The sequence below is a fragment of the Macrosteles quadrilineatus genome, unplaced genomic scaffold (genome assembly GCF_028750875.1).
Source record: "Macrosteles quadrilineatus isolate MER2022 unplaced genomic scaffold, UCM_ALF_1.0 Scaffold_6__1_contigs__length_79288215, whole genome shotgun sequence".
In the NCBI taxonomy this organism is placed as follows: Eukaryota; Metazoa; Arthropoda; class Insecta; order Hemiptera; family Cicadellidae; genus Macrosteles; species Macrosteles quadrilineatus.
The window spans coordinates 508758-522507 of NW_026542599.1; the positions used below are offsets into that span (position 1 = coordinate 508758).

The following is a 13750-nucleotide window of genomic DNA, read 5'->3' on the forward strand; positions in this document are numbered from 1 at the left end:
AAAGTTTTGATTAATCACCTTCATTATTATGAGATAACCTTCTCTTACCACGTTCTATGCAGAAATGAGATTGATCGGCATTCTTAAATTCTTATGTAATCTTATAAGTAGTACACAAGGGAATATAAATAATAAACGAAAAAATATAAATGAAAACTATTTTATTTCCACATGGTTTCTATTTTCCATCCTATGATATAAAGATTTCATTTTTTCTACAGCAAGTTTTACTGACTTAATTTTTTGAACTATTAAAGCTTTTTGAAAACAGATCACCGATACGCTTATCTTTCTCCTCGTCTGTGCAGTCTGAAAATAATGATGTAAACCCCTCAATGTCTTGCCCAGAAGATCGATGGATCAGATACATCAAAGTGTAGTATCCACTGTAGTCTGATGATTCACTCTGTATTCGATGTCGATTGTAACTCCATTTTTCAGTAGCATTTTGAATGAAGAGAAATATTTTGTAAGGTGGAGGTAAACCGAAACTATCAAAATATTCACCCCCGATGAAATTCGTCAATGTAAACGGCTACCCATCGGTCTCCAGTATTGAATATATATGATGAGGGATAGTTGATGTATGAAGGTATTCTACCTTCAGCGTGAAATATTCCGTTAAAATGTTGAACGATTTGTGGATTACTTTGAATAAAAAGCTCTAATTCGATTGCGTACATCTTGCACAATTTTCTTTTCTCTGAGGTTTTCCGTCGATGTGATCTGTACCCGCACCTGAGGAGTTGTAATGTTCATAGCAGTAAATTATATCCTTTAGCTTATCTTTTTTGTGATCTGGGAGAAGGTCCCACACGTGCCATAGGTCACTCGGGGACACGTGATGTACAAAATACTCTTTCGGTAGGTAAGATATTTCTTGTATTTTTAAATTGGCTAAAGTTCTGTTACCGTATTTATCAAGCGTATTGAATTTATCAATAATTTCTCCAATCTTGTCAACTGTTTTGTCTTCGATCTCCAATAATGTGGATTTCTTTTCAACCTTGTTTATATACCAGTGTAACAACAGTCTAACATTTTCACTTGCACATTGATCAGTCGTTCGAGAATGGTAAAAACACTTTCTAAAGCTCATCTGTTTTCTCAGATCGTTGATTCTTGGACAACAAATTTCATCCATATCCCGCACGGACACAGTTTTATTCGATAAAGTATTTTCAATAAAAATCTTTTTTTCCATACCTTTGACTAATACAACATCGTAAGATCCTAATATCCTGTTAAAAATATTCTTCATTTCGAAATATGGAGTGTAACCGTCATTCCAGTCAATTCCATGACAGAATTGCTTAACCCATGTTGCAACCTTTTGTTGTGTTTCAGGTAACGCTGTATATGGAAAAGGTGGTTTGAAAATAATCGATTGCACTTTACTACCTGAAGTTGTGAGAAAAGCTGCTTCCTTCACGATGAACTCATTTTTTAGTCCACGGAACCCTTGGATATCACATACGACTGTTCTGTTCGACATCTTGTTAGCAACTGGAATAAAAATTGTGAATTATCACGTTACAACTTGTTTAATCTCAACCTACTAACCCTTGACCTTGTTCCTGACCTTTTGTTTTCCTTTTTTCACCTCATACTAACTTTTTTACCAAACTTGTCATCGGGTTGTATTCAACGACACGATCGTGTAATATTAAACAATATGCTGTAGTTTTAGCTGCGATTGTACTTTTCGATTCAAACTCTAATCTTATATCCACTGGTCCTGATTTTATGGATTCGTTTTGTCTGGAACAATCGATTACAATTAACGGAGCATGTGTTACAAATTCACTATATGTGAATAGGGGTTCGCCCTTTTTAAAATAGTAGTTTTCTTGAAATTTTACATACATTTCATAAAGAATCGCTAGCTGATTCTTGGACTGATCAAGGTTCATATCGTCATACGGGTAACACTCTGAATTCAAATAAAGTTTTACATTTGAAACGTCACATATATCAAATTCGCTGACATTTTTTTGATATTGTTTGATCTGTCCGTTTGAAATGCTAATACAACATATCGTGGTTTTTCCAACTGAGTTGATGTTTTTACATTCCATGTCTGTCTATTTGATTGTGGTAATAAAGGATATTCATAAAGCTCCCATGTTCTAAAATTGATGAAAATTGATTGATTTTTTTCAATAACTTTGAGTAAAGATAGTTTTTCTTGATCTGATGGGAATACGTAGGGAACTCTCCATTGAATTTTCTTGATGTTAATGTCCATCGTTGGCTCGATACTTGTACTTGTACCTGCAGCTCCTGTTTCAGTCTTAACCTCACCAAGCATAGCATTTAGGTCAGTTCTTGATCTTATAAGTATAAGTTCCTGTTTAACGTTTAATATAATTTTATTATAATCCTCAGCGAACCCAATTAAAATCTTAAGAGGAATGCAGACATTAAAATAGAAAGTACCTTTATTTGTACTGTCTTCTTTGAGAGTCAATAAACTACCTTTTTCACTCGTCCAGCCTGCATTAGTTAACATTTTAATGTCACTATCATTAAAAGACAGATAACCTTTCATTGTACTTGTAATTCCAACGTTTTTCACCCTATCTATTTCAACTCCACCGATTTCGTATCGTATTTCATCAAATAAATAAGCATATCCGTTATTAATGAATTTTGTATTTGTTGATTTAACCACCCCCTCGATGTAGAGAGTACTGTTGCAGGGATACGTATAGATATCTTGATGTTGGATTGGTATTCTAATTTCATCATTATTGTTGAATGAAGAATTAGCATATGGTTGATGTGCGTGTACTTCTATTTTATTTATCGATTCGTCAAAGTAAATTTGCTCTCTTACTTGTAATATACTACCAGCCATGTTTAATTTTTAAGCCTAATGATACTAAAAAGTCTCTATTACTCTTAGAAAGAGAACCTCTCTTCACGGTGTCCGGTGTAGAAATGTTCACGGTTTTCAAATACGGTATGTTCTTAACTGGGGTGAAGATCATAGGCATGATTACAAACGTTTAAGATGTAATGTTACTGTGATGGTTTCTTCACGGAAATTGATAGGTTTACCATTTTGATCAGTTATTTTAAGGGATATGTTATCAATCGTCCTTGTGTTGATTGGAAGATAGATTATATTGGCGGGAGTTTCAACTATTTTAAATCCTGGTGGAACAGTGGGAAAGAATGTATGTATCACATGACTTGGATTACTATTTACAAACGAAGACGTAATTATATTACACTCCACGTTTATAGTATTGACTTTTAAGACGTTTACCGTTCCATCCGACACATGAGTGAAAAACTTGTTTAATTTTCTATTTTTGAAACCTAATAAAGGACCTATTGAGTCTGAAGGAGTGAAGTCGATGTCTTTGGAACACTTTATCTCACTTTTTAACGTATTATTGTTTGGTTGAATTGTTATCAGTACATCATGATTAATGGGATACGCATTTTTGTATGATAAGCTAGTATCGATGTCAGTTTCTGTTTCACCTCTCTTATCTCCAAGAACCTTTCGTAAATACTTTTGCAAATCTTTAACTTCATATGATCCAGTAGGTATTTCTATACCCACCTCTTCATTTTTATCGGTAAGATAATAAAACATATTACACCCTTCCTCAACATTTGGAATTGAATTAAATGTTTCAAAATTGATGAACCCTAACACGTAATCTCGATCATTTTCTAGTTCAATTTTGGGGAATATTTCACAGCTTAAGAGTGAACTATTTCCCGAAATTACAAATAGGTGAGACATGTTGCTTGTACGATGGTCAAATAATGACTGAGATAGTTATTGGAGAATATTTTAATTACAATCAGACAGAAATTTCAAACACAACTGTCCACATATTTCAGTGTTAAAATTTTGATCCCTAACATAGTTATACAAAATAATACAGTTTTTTAAATAATGTATAACTTCCATTGGTGGTTTGAGGTTCCCAAAACTGTCGTAATACTTTGCATGTGATCCATCTTTACGTAAAGCGACCCAATGAGTCCCGGGCCCATCATCATCGTCTAAGTTTATGATTATCGCTTCTTTATTCCATGGATGCAAAGGCAGTTTATCCTTAGAGAATACTCCTCTAAAGTAAGGTATTTTCAATCGTTTAGCATACCTTTCCAAATCCAGATTGGTTAGTGCGTTTGATCTAAAAAAATACCCATCCCTTGTTTGTATGGTCTCAAATACAATCCTTTTCCTGTTTTAATCTTAACGTCACTTACATTTTCCTTTCTTGCTCTGTTAACTTCGTTTATGGCTTTATACACTGAGGTAGCTCCGCCGGCCAGACTTCCGATGGCAGACAGTCCGGCAAATAATGGCAACAGGAACGGTAACGCTCCTCCAGATTTGGGTATGGGTATGATTCTAGGTTTTTTTATTTGATCCTTTTTACCACCCCTCATCGCATTTCTTGCAGCTTTCAACGCTGCAGGAACCAATACCTTAAGTTCTTTGCTTTTACTCTTTTTAAGTTCGTTTTTAGCCGCCAGTATAGCATCCTTGAGGTGTTTCTTCTGTGTATTTCCATTCTTACTGTCATGTTTCGGACTCCTTTTCTGCCTTTTCTTTGTAACACTTTCTGACTTCGATTTCTTCATACCAGCACCGAGTTTAAGTTTTGCTTTCATAGCGTTCGTTACTAAAAAAGCGTTTACCTTTTCACCGAGTTTAGCGTCCGGAGCCGATACTCTCGTCCACGCCCTATCGGCCAGCAGCCTGTCAGCTTTGTGTCTACTCGTTAAATCCTTGTTCTGAGCGTATGCTATATCGTGTTCCTTGCAGTAACTATCAAGTGGATTGATCCCTTTGTCGCCCCTTGCCAGACGTTTCTCCAATTTAGTACCAGCCCCACAAAATTGGTATCCACCCAACAGATGTGCCTCAAAAGGTAGGTTATCAATAAGCTTATTAATTAGACCTCCACCTCGTTTGAAGCTCAGAACCATACTGATGACCAGTCCTACTTGCTATTCAACTTACCTACCCTATCCCAAAAGTCGTCTTTATCATCATCTTCTGTTGATTTACTTTCTTTCAAGGTTTTTATTTCAGACCTAAGATAAGCTAAGTCATTTATCATTGCACTCATGACATCTGATATGGGCTTACCTTCTCTATTTCGGGACCTTGCAGTCAACGAAGAAGCTGGATAAAAAACCTTAAGCTTTTCATCAATACGTGACATATCAGAGTTTATCCTGTTTTTGAAAGCATCTAATTGTTTACGAGTCACAGGTGAATTTTCATTCTCGCTCGCTTTGACAACCAATTGAATATTATACTTTTTTAAATCTATGACACCATTCATATCAGGTTTAATATAATCCTTTATCATTTCCCTCAGTACCACTTCAACTAAAGTTGTATTGTTGCTTCGTACTGTTTCATCTACATATTCTTTGTTTGCAACATCATGTCTTTCAATTGGCTTTTTGACATTTGTTATTATTGAATTATTGATATTTACTTCACTTTTGTCATCAATGTATAAATACTTCTGCATGAGTGTTCTTGCCTGACCTAAAGTAATGGGAGAATAATTATTTATGGCTTCATTTATATTAATTATAAACTTTTTAAAGTTTAATTCTCCTTTTTCTGGTTTAATGAAGGATTCCACCGTCTTGCTAATTATTTGATTTACCCTAACTAATTCTTTATCTAGATAAAGTTTATTTATTGCATCAGAGTCATCGGTTGGATCTTTTTCAATTTTAAAAAAGCTCAATCGTTTATTCTTCATATTAATTTCATCATTGATACCAAAAGTCACACATTTTAAATTAATCTGTGAATTAACATAATTTTCGATGTATTGTTTAGAAACTACATCCGTTAACTCGGTAGGATCTCCAATATTGTTAATTCTCATTCTTTTAGCATTAAAATTGCCATTTTCATACATTAAAGTATTGCTTTTGAAATAATCGAGAGATATTGCATCTTTTCCATCTACAGGGTTTGATATATTTTTAATATTATGATTTTCGCAATCAATAATAAATTTCTTTCTATCAAACTTAATAGTATCTCGTAGTTCTTTGTCCATACTATTTTGAAAGTACCTCTTATTAACAACATCCATGTCTGATTCAGGATCATTGACATTAACAATTTTTCTCTTTCTTAAATTAACTTGTTTATCCTCTAACAATAGACATTTTGATGAAATATAATTTAAAGTAACGGCATCACTAGAATCGACAGCTTCCCCTACGTTTGTTAACCTTTTGTTTTCAATATTAAAATTTTGTTTATCAGTTAGCTTGAAACCTATTCCTGAAGGTCCTACTACAACGTTTTCTTTGGAAGTAAAACCTATATAACCTCCAAACTTGTCGATACTTGGTTTCATCGTCTTGAAAGTCAAACATCAAATGATGCTATTCTCTTATTTTGATTGATATAACTATGTTTTTATTCATGACGTAATATTTAATTGTGTATAAATATATATTTATATCAGATAAATGAAAGGGAGATAAATTAATCTGAAACAAGGTAGGTAATAAATAACACTGAACACAGATTGTATGTCAAAATAATTTATATTTATTTACAAACATATCAAAATTACAAATATACATAACAAATGTCAAATATAATTGTTACACTTACAAAATTATGAAAAAAAATCTATGTATTAATTTGAAGATTCAATGGTTACAGTAATTAAAAACATAAACAATCAAACTAAATAGATAAGTTAAGTTTACAGTTTTTTTCATTACAGTCATAATACTTTCTATTATTCCACTATTTACATAAATTTACTGTAAAGCTCAAATTACTTGATTTATTTGTAACTAGATAATGTCCCTTCTTACAATGACAGACACATGATTGTCAACAATTATTTCCTCTAATTTACAGTCCGGATCATCGTGATCTTCGGAACCACCGTTTAAGACCCAACACACCCTAGCAACCTTTATTAGGACAAGATCTGCGATGTGACTACAGTAATTAATGCTGAACGGCTCGTTTCCATGATTTATTAGGTTAACCCTGACTACGTCTGTATGGTTGGAGTCAATAGACGCTGGAGAGTCTAAAACTGTCACCCCGAAAGTTTCCGCTTGCCATGCTACCGGTCGAATTTGTCCTTCATAACCTTCAGGTATTCTAATTTTTATACCCGCAGATATGGTTTTTCTTTCTCCAGGATTTAAGGTTATAGTGTAAATACAGGAAGGGAAAAATGCGTGCAGAGGTATAGCAACCCGACCCATGTTCTCGTATTCAGGCATATTAAGGAAGCCCTCGTCAACAGAAAGTTGTTCGTACCTGACCGGTACAGTTTCCAAAAAAACATTATCTGAAAAGTAAAAAACTAAATTAACTTACATACAAATCTAACAAATAATTTGAGCTTAACAAGAATCATTGGTCATTTTAGCTTTTTTTGCAATCAGTTCTTTGTGTAAATCAATTTTCCTTTTTTTATTCTCAATTAGTTTGTAATGGCCATATGCCATGGTATGGATATTATCATTTAATACAAATCTTTTATCATCATGAGACGATAACGCTAGTTTTCGTACTTTCGTTGTGTATACATCATGTTTCCTACTCCTAATTATATTCATTTCTTTGTACTGGTTTTGATTACAAAACAAAGCTCTCTCGTAGTCCTGAAAAGTTATTTCATTTTTAACAACACTTTTCTTTACACCCTTAGCACGTTTCTTACAATCATAATTCTTACTAAGAGTAGTATATAGCTTTGTCCTAAGACCAATGAATTTCTTTAGGGGAACTGATAAAGTTTCATCTTTCATAACACCAAGTCTTTTCTTATTATCGAGAGAGAAACAAGCGTGTGTTATTGGGTACTCACTAGTGTCAAAGTAATGTATATTCTCCTTGATTTGCTCATATACGTCAACTGAGTTTACATTTATAAGGTAACTATCCGTATCTGTATATAATAGTTCTACATTTCCTTGACCAAATACACGAGGAAAAATATCATAAAAATATCTATACATTACGATTTTGCTTAGTTCAAGAATAGCCATACCTACTGCAATGGGTTTGTTAAAATTTACTTTAGTTTTATTTAGATGAACTGCTATCAGTTTTTCTGTAAATATAGTTCTATCACGAAAATTAGGCTTAGCAATAAGCTTATCGAGCCTTTTAGTGCTACAAACTATTTCCATATTCATTCTGTTTCTTACGTTTTCCATACATTTGCCATAAACCGAATTGTTCATGAGTTTGAAAAACTCCTTTTCAAACTCATTTTGCGCATTTTTTCTAAATGTTGTGTTTTTTTCGATGTATCCATACAACCACTTAGACTGAACAAATTTCATACCTCTATGGATTTTAACCAAAACCAATCCATGCTCTACGGCCTGTTTTAACGCTTGGCTGTGAATTATGTAATTACGTTTAGGTTCTAAAGTTGTTAACAATTTTGAATGTTTACTACCTGGTGGTACTTTTCTTTGGGCGCAAAATGGTAAGTCGTTGTGTTGTTCATGTAGATGTGCCGGATAATCTAGATCTACCTCAAGTATAAACCCTACTTCATCATTTTCACCAATATCATTAATTTTATTTTTTACTTCATCAATTTCAACAGGGGTTAACCATTTAAAGTCCTTTAACGGTAAACTTTCTCCCATTGCAGCCCCATAAAGGTTATTTATATCTAGGAATAATATAAAGTTTGAATTATCAACTGTCCAGAGTCCCTGATCCATAGGTTTGACACCAGGTTGTGATTCCGAGTCAAGATTTGTTTCTGAAACTAAATACTTATTTGATGCCTCGCAGTAACGTTTAGTGCACATAGAAATACCACCACGAATACCAGCTTCTATGAACATGTACTGTTCATAGCTTGTTAACAAATCGATTTCAACTTTAGTCAATTTAAGACACGCGTCGAACGAAAGGCCAGGAGCTGTGAAATACCAACCTGGGTCCAAACCATAATTGGATTTACAAACTTTTCGGAAATTTTCAAATACATCGCTTAATAGTAACACATCAGTCTTAAGGTAGATATCAGAAAATTCTCCTAAGGTTTGACAGTTAAATTTGTTCCAAACCTCAACAGCCCTATTATAATCTTCTACAGCAACTTCTGACTTATTTAGAGAGCTGTAAAACTGATCAATAGAAGGCAAGCTAGTCTCATTAAATTTTTCCCAGCCATCTATGTATTCGTAGGGAAAACAGCCTTTTTTTGTAACAATATTAAGTTTATCATAACCGAAATAAGAAAGTGTTTCATTGAATTGATTTTTGTCAAGATTTTTGACTAGTTCATCAAGACTTCTAGACATAAATTTGTACGAATCAAGAAAACGAATTTCAAATCTAGCAGCAACTTTCTTTGATAAAGAGATATACCGTTCTTCTGTATTAGGGATTACCTTTATTTCCATTTCATCATAATCGAGACTTTTAATAATAAAATGGAGGTCATAATTTGACATATTGTGCAAGACTACGGGCAAAAAGTGTGGATTTTGATATGACAAGTTACAATTTGAATGACTTGCACCTCTAAATTTCCCTGTATTAGGGTCGTGATCTCTAACCCTTAAATTATCGGCAGTAAACTGTTCTTCACATATGTGACAGCAAGATGAACGTTCAAACATGTCCACTTCTTCATCCGTTAACTCCATAGGCAACTTATTTTTGTACGTCTCGTACACTTTAAGAGCTTCATCTCTGATCTTTTGGCAAAATACCTTCACAGCATTTTCTCCGCGAAAAAGGACTGGTTCTGATTTTTCACCATTACTTGAAACAACATAATAACAAAAACTTGATGGGTAGTGCTTTTGATAGTCAACAGTTGAAGAGGTAGATTGATTTTGCGTAGCATGTTTAGTTTTGCAGGTGTGGGAGTTCTTACAATTCGGTCTTTTACAGTTCAAACAGCATTGATTCAAATTTTTACAGTTGACTCGGAAACAGTTAATACAACATTCATTGGGATTTTTACAGGTAAAAGAATTGCAATTATTACATGGACTTTTTTGTATTAATATACTTTCAAAATCAGCATATACAATGTACGGGACTTGTTGTTGGTGTTTGAAATTTTTAAATTTAAGTTTACAATTATCTTCATTAGGCATTTCTACAGCAACAGGTTCATGATTGTTACATAGCTGTTTATGTACATCGAAGGTAGGTTTATCATTAAAATGGATTAAACATGATTTACAAACAAATTTTCTTCCGTTGTGGTTAGAGGTTTGCGCGCTTACTAATTTATCAAAGTTTTTAATCCACACATAGTGAGATGTTGTTTCATTTTTCAATAGTAATAAATCACGGTGATCATCTTTTTCTTGTTTTGTTACTTTAATAGGATATACAATATATTCCTCACTATTGTGTTTCTTTTCTATTCCAAATATATTTATAGACATATTGTTTATCTGTTCAAATTTAGGTATTGACTTAAGTTTTACAGGATAGTTAATACAGTCCCAGTCATACGCTGCATTCATTTCTGCATTATCAATATAATTGCGGACTCTTTGTGGATTACGAGGTACATTTTTCGCCCATATACTATACTTGAAGCAATAATCATCCTGATTCTTTACATTTACAACAGCTTTCTTGTTTGCAATGAAAGCTGGTAAGGATATATGTTTACATCCTCTTAATGGATAGTATTTATTAATTCTTAGTTCCAGCCCTATAATACTCTTTAGACTCCATCCTGAACCTTTACCTTGGTGTTCTGATTGTTCTGTTAAAAGTTTATCAAAAGCGTTTTTACAATACGTGTTTAGATCTGTACCTAGTAGTATGGGCTCGTTTGCAGTCTTAAATGACAGTTCTTTGATTTCATCTTCTTCTCCTTCAGTTCTTGCATAGATACATTTTAAAATAATATTACATTTCAGAGTTTTCGACTTAAGAAGGTGTTCTTGAATTTTTGAAATAATCAAAGGTTTCGTGTGATATTTTAAAAAATTACCTATATCGATGTATCCTTCACCATTTGTTAAGTAATAGGTTTTAAGCCTACATTTTGCAGCAGACTCGGTCTCAATAATTGGCAAATAGCCCAATGTATTTTTTAAATGAGTGTTACTTGCAGGGTGATTGTCAGATTCTCTGTACCACGTATTACATGGTTTACAAAATTTGAGTTTAATCGTTGCAAGATAGTTTTGCATCGTTAACAGATTACAATAGAATAGTAATTTATATTTGACAATGATATGGAGTATTTCTTATTCAAATTATAAAATGTATTTTTCTATAATTGGCTAGTCCCTACGATGAATTGTACTATAGTAATTGATGGTTTTTCACTATCTCTTACTATTGATGATCTTCGAGCGCAGCTCAGCCAGGCGTCTGGTTTGAGCCAACGTGAGGTCTGCCGCAGCGGAGATTATTGTCACTGCCCCAGCATACTCCCCAAACCTGGCCTGGAGCGATGTGAGCTTCACACAATACGGCAGCCGTACTCTGTATGTTTGGTCATCCCTCCGTTCAAACTTAAACAAACATGTAAAATAAAATTAATTTATAATATTTTTTAAACGTGTGTTAAAATAAATTAAGTGCTGTTATCTTCTGTACCTTATCTAGAAATATATCAAAGTTTAGTTATAGGTTTAGTCATAAGTTTAATTTATAGGTAAAAAAATAATTAATCAACCTAAACATTAATTAACAAAGAAAATAATGATGAACATGAAACGATAAATTAAAGCCTTCTTGTTCCATACAATGACAATTTAGTTTTTTGGGCAATCATTTTTGAAATAATCATAATTCAAAATGTAGATATAAAAATAGAAATTGACATTGATAATTTAATTCATAAGTATGATTATTTAATTTAGGGTATTATTACTTGCAAATAAGTTTAATATACAGTGTATTTATCAGATAGTGATATAACATATCATCACTATTGAATCTTAGGTGAATTTGGTTGAAAACATTTTAAAGATATAAAGTATAACGTTTATAAATCTAAAGTTTTTTATCAATAATATTTTTATTTTTTTCCTACCTGAACATTAGGTTGAGGGAACACTGCCTTCAAGATAATGTAGAGGTCTTCAAGACTCTCCAGGCCTGATCCCTCGACGATGGAAACGTCCCAGGTGGAGGGTGTGGTCAGCGCGTTGGAGGAAGACATGATGATAATGATTTTGTGTGCGCGAATTATATATCTATATATATACTGATAAGATATGACGTCTTTGACCTTAACCTCCACACGTGGTATTTACGTTATCAGTCGGAAGTCATTAAACACACACGCTGCAACGCTGCACTTTGTAATGGTTACGCAAATTATTATGTTTTGATAAACTAATGCTGCATCCATGATAATCCCTATCAAGAGTTTTTGCACGCCACGATAAGCCTTGCATCATCAAGGATAATTATCAGCTCAGCGCTAAATATTTATTTAAATATACAAACAGTAGTTTTATGATATAAATGAATTTCAGATATAAATGTACAAATATCCTTATTAAACAAATTGTTTTCATGGTAAACAACGTCATCGTTAAATGACATGCCATAAAAGCGCTTTTAAGTCCACCATAAGTGTTTTTAAATTAATTTATTAAGATATTATTATTTATCCATTATTTCTTACATAAGGCTAACAATTTAACATTCTATTTACTCCACACATTTGGAAAACTATCTACACTCAACACTAAATGGCAGAAGCGAGAAGCGTTTGTCAGTCAAACGTTACCACCTTAAAAATCGAGTTTTAAATAAAAATATTTATAATACATCTTGTCGTACGCCCGACATCAGGTAACAAACACCCTTCCAAACCGACACACCTCCGACACCTTTCCCGTGTGCCAGCCTCCGCGGTGCCAGCTCTCTCAACCGTCCACCCCGACACGCCGACGGAAACTTTCGACACCGTGTGCCAGCTCTCTCACCGTGCCAGCTCTCTCACCCATGTACGTTCTCCCCGTGCCAGTTCTCTCAGCCGTTTAATAACACGGTGGTGCTAGCTCTCTCATTTTTACCCTACTGACTACATTTTGGAATAAGGGACTAAAAACGTGATTGGCGACAAACTCTACCTCAGAAACATTCGCATTTCACCACACTTTACAAATTTAACATACACCTTGGGTTGCCAAGTAACTATGTTGGTTGGAAAAATAACAAGGAAAAAGTAAACAAAAACTTGTATAGCATGTGTTTATAAAAAGCCGTTCACAGTATACTAGCAAATACAAAATACAGGACAAAGGTAAAACAGTTGTTGTAACTGAGCAAAGATTACACAGAAAATTACTCGAAACAGGGGAAAATAGAGCTAGTGTTGATGAGTCTCGTGTTGGTGACGTTTGAGTTCACTAACGTCAACTCACTACAATTTTTATGCAATCTTTTTTATAATTTACATAATTTGGACAGTTGTATTAAGTTGAATCAAGTATTAAAGTTGTATTACAATAATCTGTATAGTATACAATATCTTCAGCTAACCCATCAAAATAAAAATAAAAGGAGAGTATTTTAAAGAGTATGCTGAAGTTTCCCCTTTATATTGCTTTTACAATCAAAATAAACTATGCCGAGCCATGGCTCGGTACCCCGGTACTAAATAATAAACTCCCTACAAACACCACACAGTATGCAATGAAAATCTAACAAAAACTGCATGTAGTAACATGAATCTACGTCGAACCGTTCAACGAACAAGACAACAATGAGCCATTAAGAAACCAAAGAATA

The 13750-nt window shown here is 33.5% G+C and overlaps 2 protein-coding genes across 2 annotated transcripts in view; both read right to left on the bottom strand.

Annotated features, from left to right (window-relative positions):
• The window catches only part of LOC128996513 (E3 ubiquitin-protein ligase RNF123-like), an 18022-nt gene extending 13057 nt beyond the window's left edge, over window positions 1-4965 (bottom strand). The window contains exons 1-4 of the mRNA XM_054421891.1: window positions 4240-4965; window positions 2275-2350; window positions 1402-1506; window positions 682-738 (exon numbers count right to left, since the gene is read on the bottom strand). Coding sequence (XP_054277866.1) covers window positions 682-738; window positions 1402-1506; window positions 2275-2350; window positions 4240-4965 — 964 coding nt within the window. The remainder of the gene's footprint in view (window positions 1-681; window positions 739-1401; window positions 1507-2274; window positions 2351-4239) is intronic.
• A 6156-nt stretch (window positions 4966-11121) lies between these two features.
• On the bottom strand, window positions 11122-12193 carry LOC128996111 (uncharacterized). The gene is made up of 2 exons (XM_054421224.1): window positions 12039-12193; window positions 11122-11514 (listed from the first exon to the last, which is right to left on the bottom strand). The coding sequence occupies exons 1-2, from the start codon at window positions 12165-12167 to the stop codon at window positions 11326-11328; spliced, it is 318 nt and encodes a 105-aa protein (XP_054277199.1). The 5' UTR covers window positions 12168-12193; the 3' UTR covers window positions 11122-11325.
• Window positions 12194-13750: the final 1557 nt, after the last annotated feature.

Coding starts and splice junctions, on each gene's coding strand:
- LOC128996111 (XM_054421224.1), bottom strand. CDS start 12,167: ATGTCTTCCTCCAACGCGCTGACCACACCCTCCACCTGGGACGTTTCC. Junction 11,515..12,038: donor TCCCTCAACCTAATGTTCAG/GTAGGAAAAAAA, acceptor TGTTTGTTTAAG/TTTGAACGGAGGGATGACCA.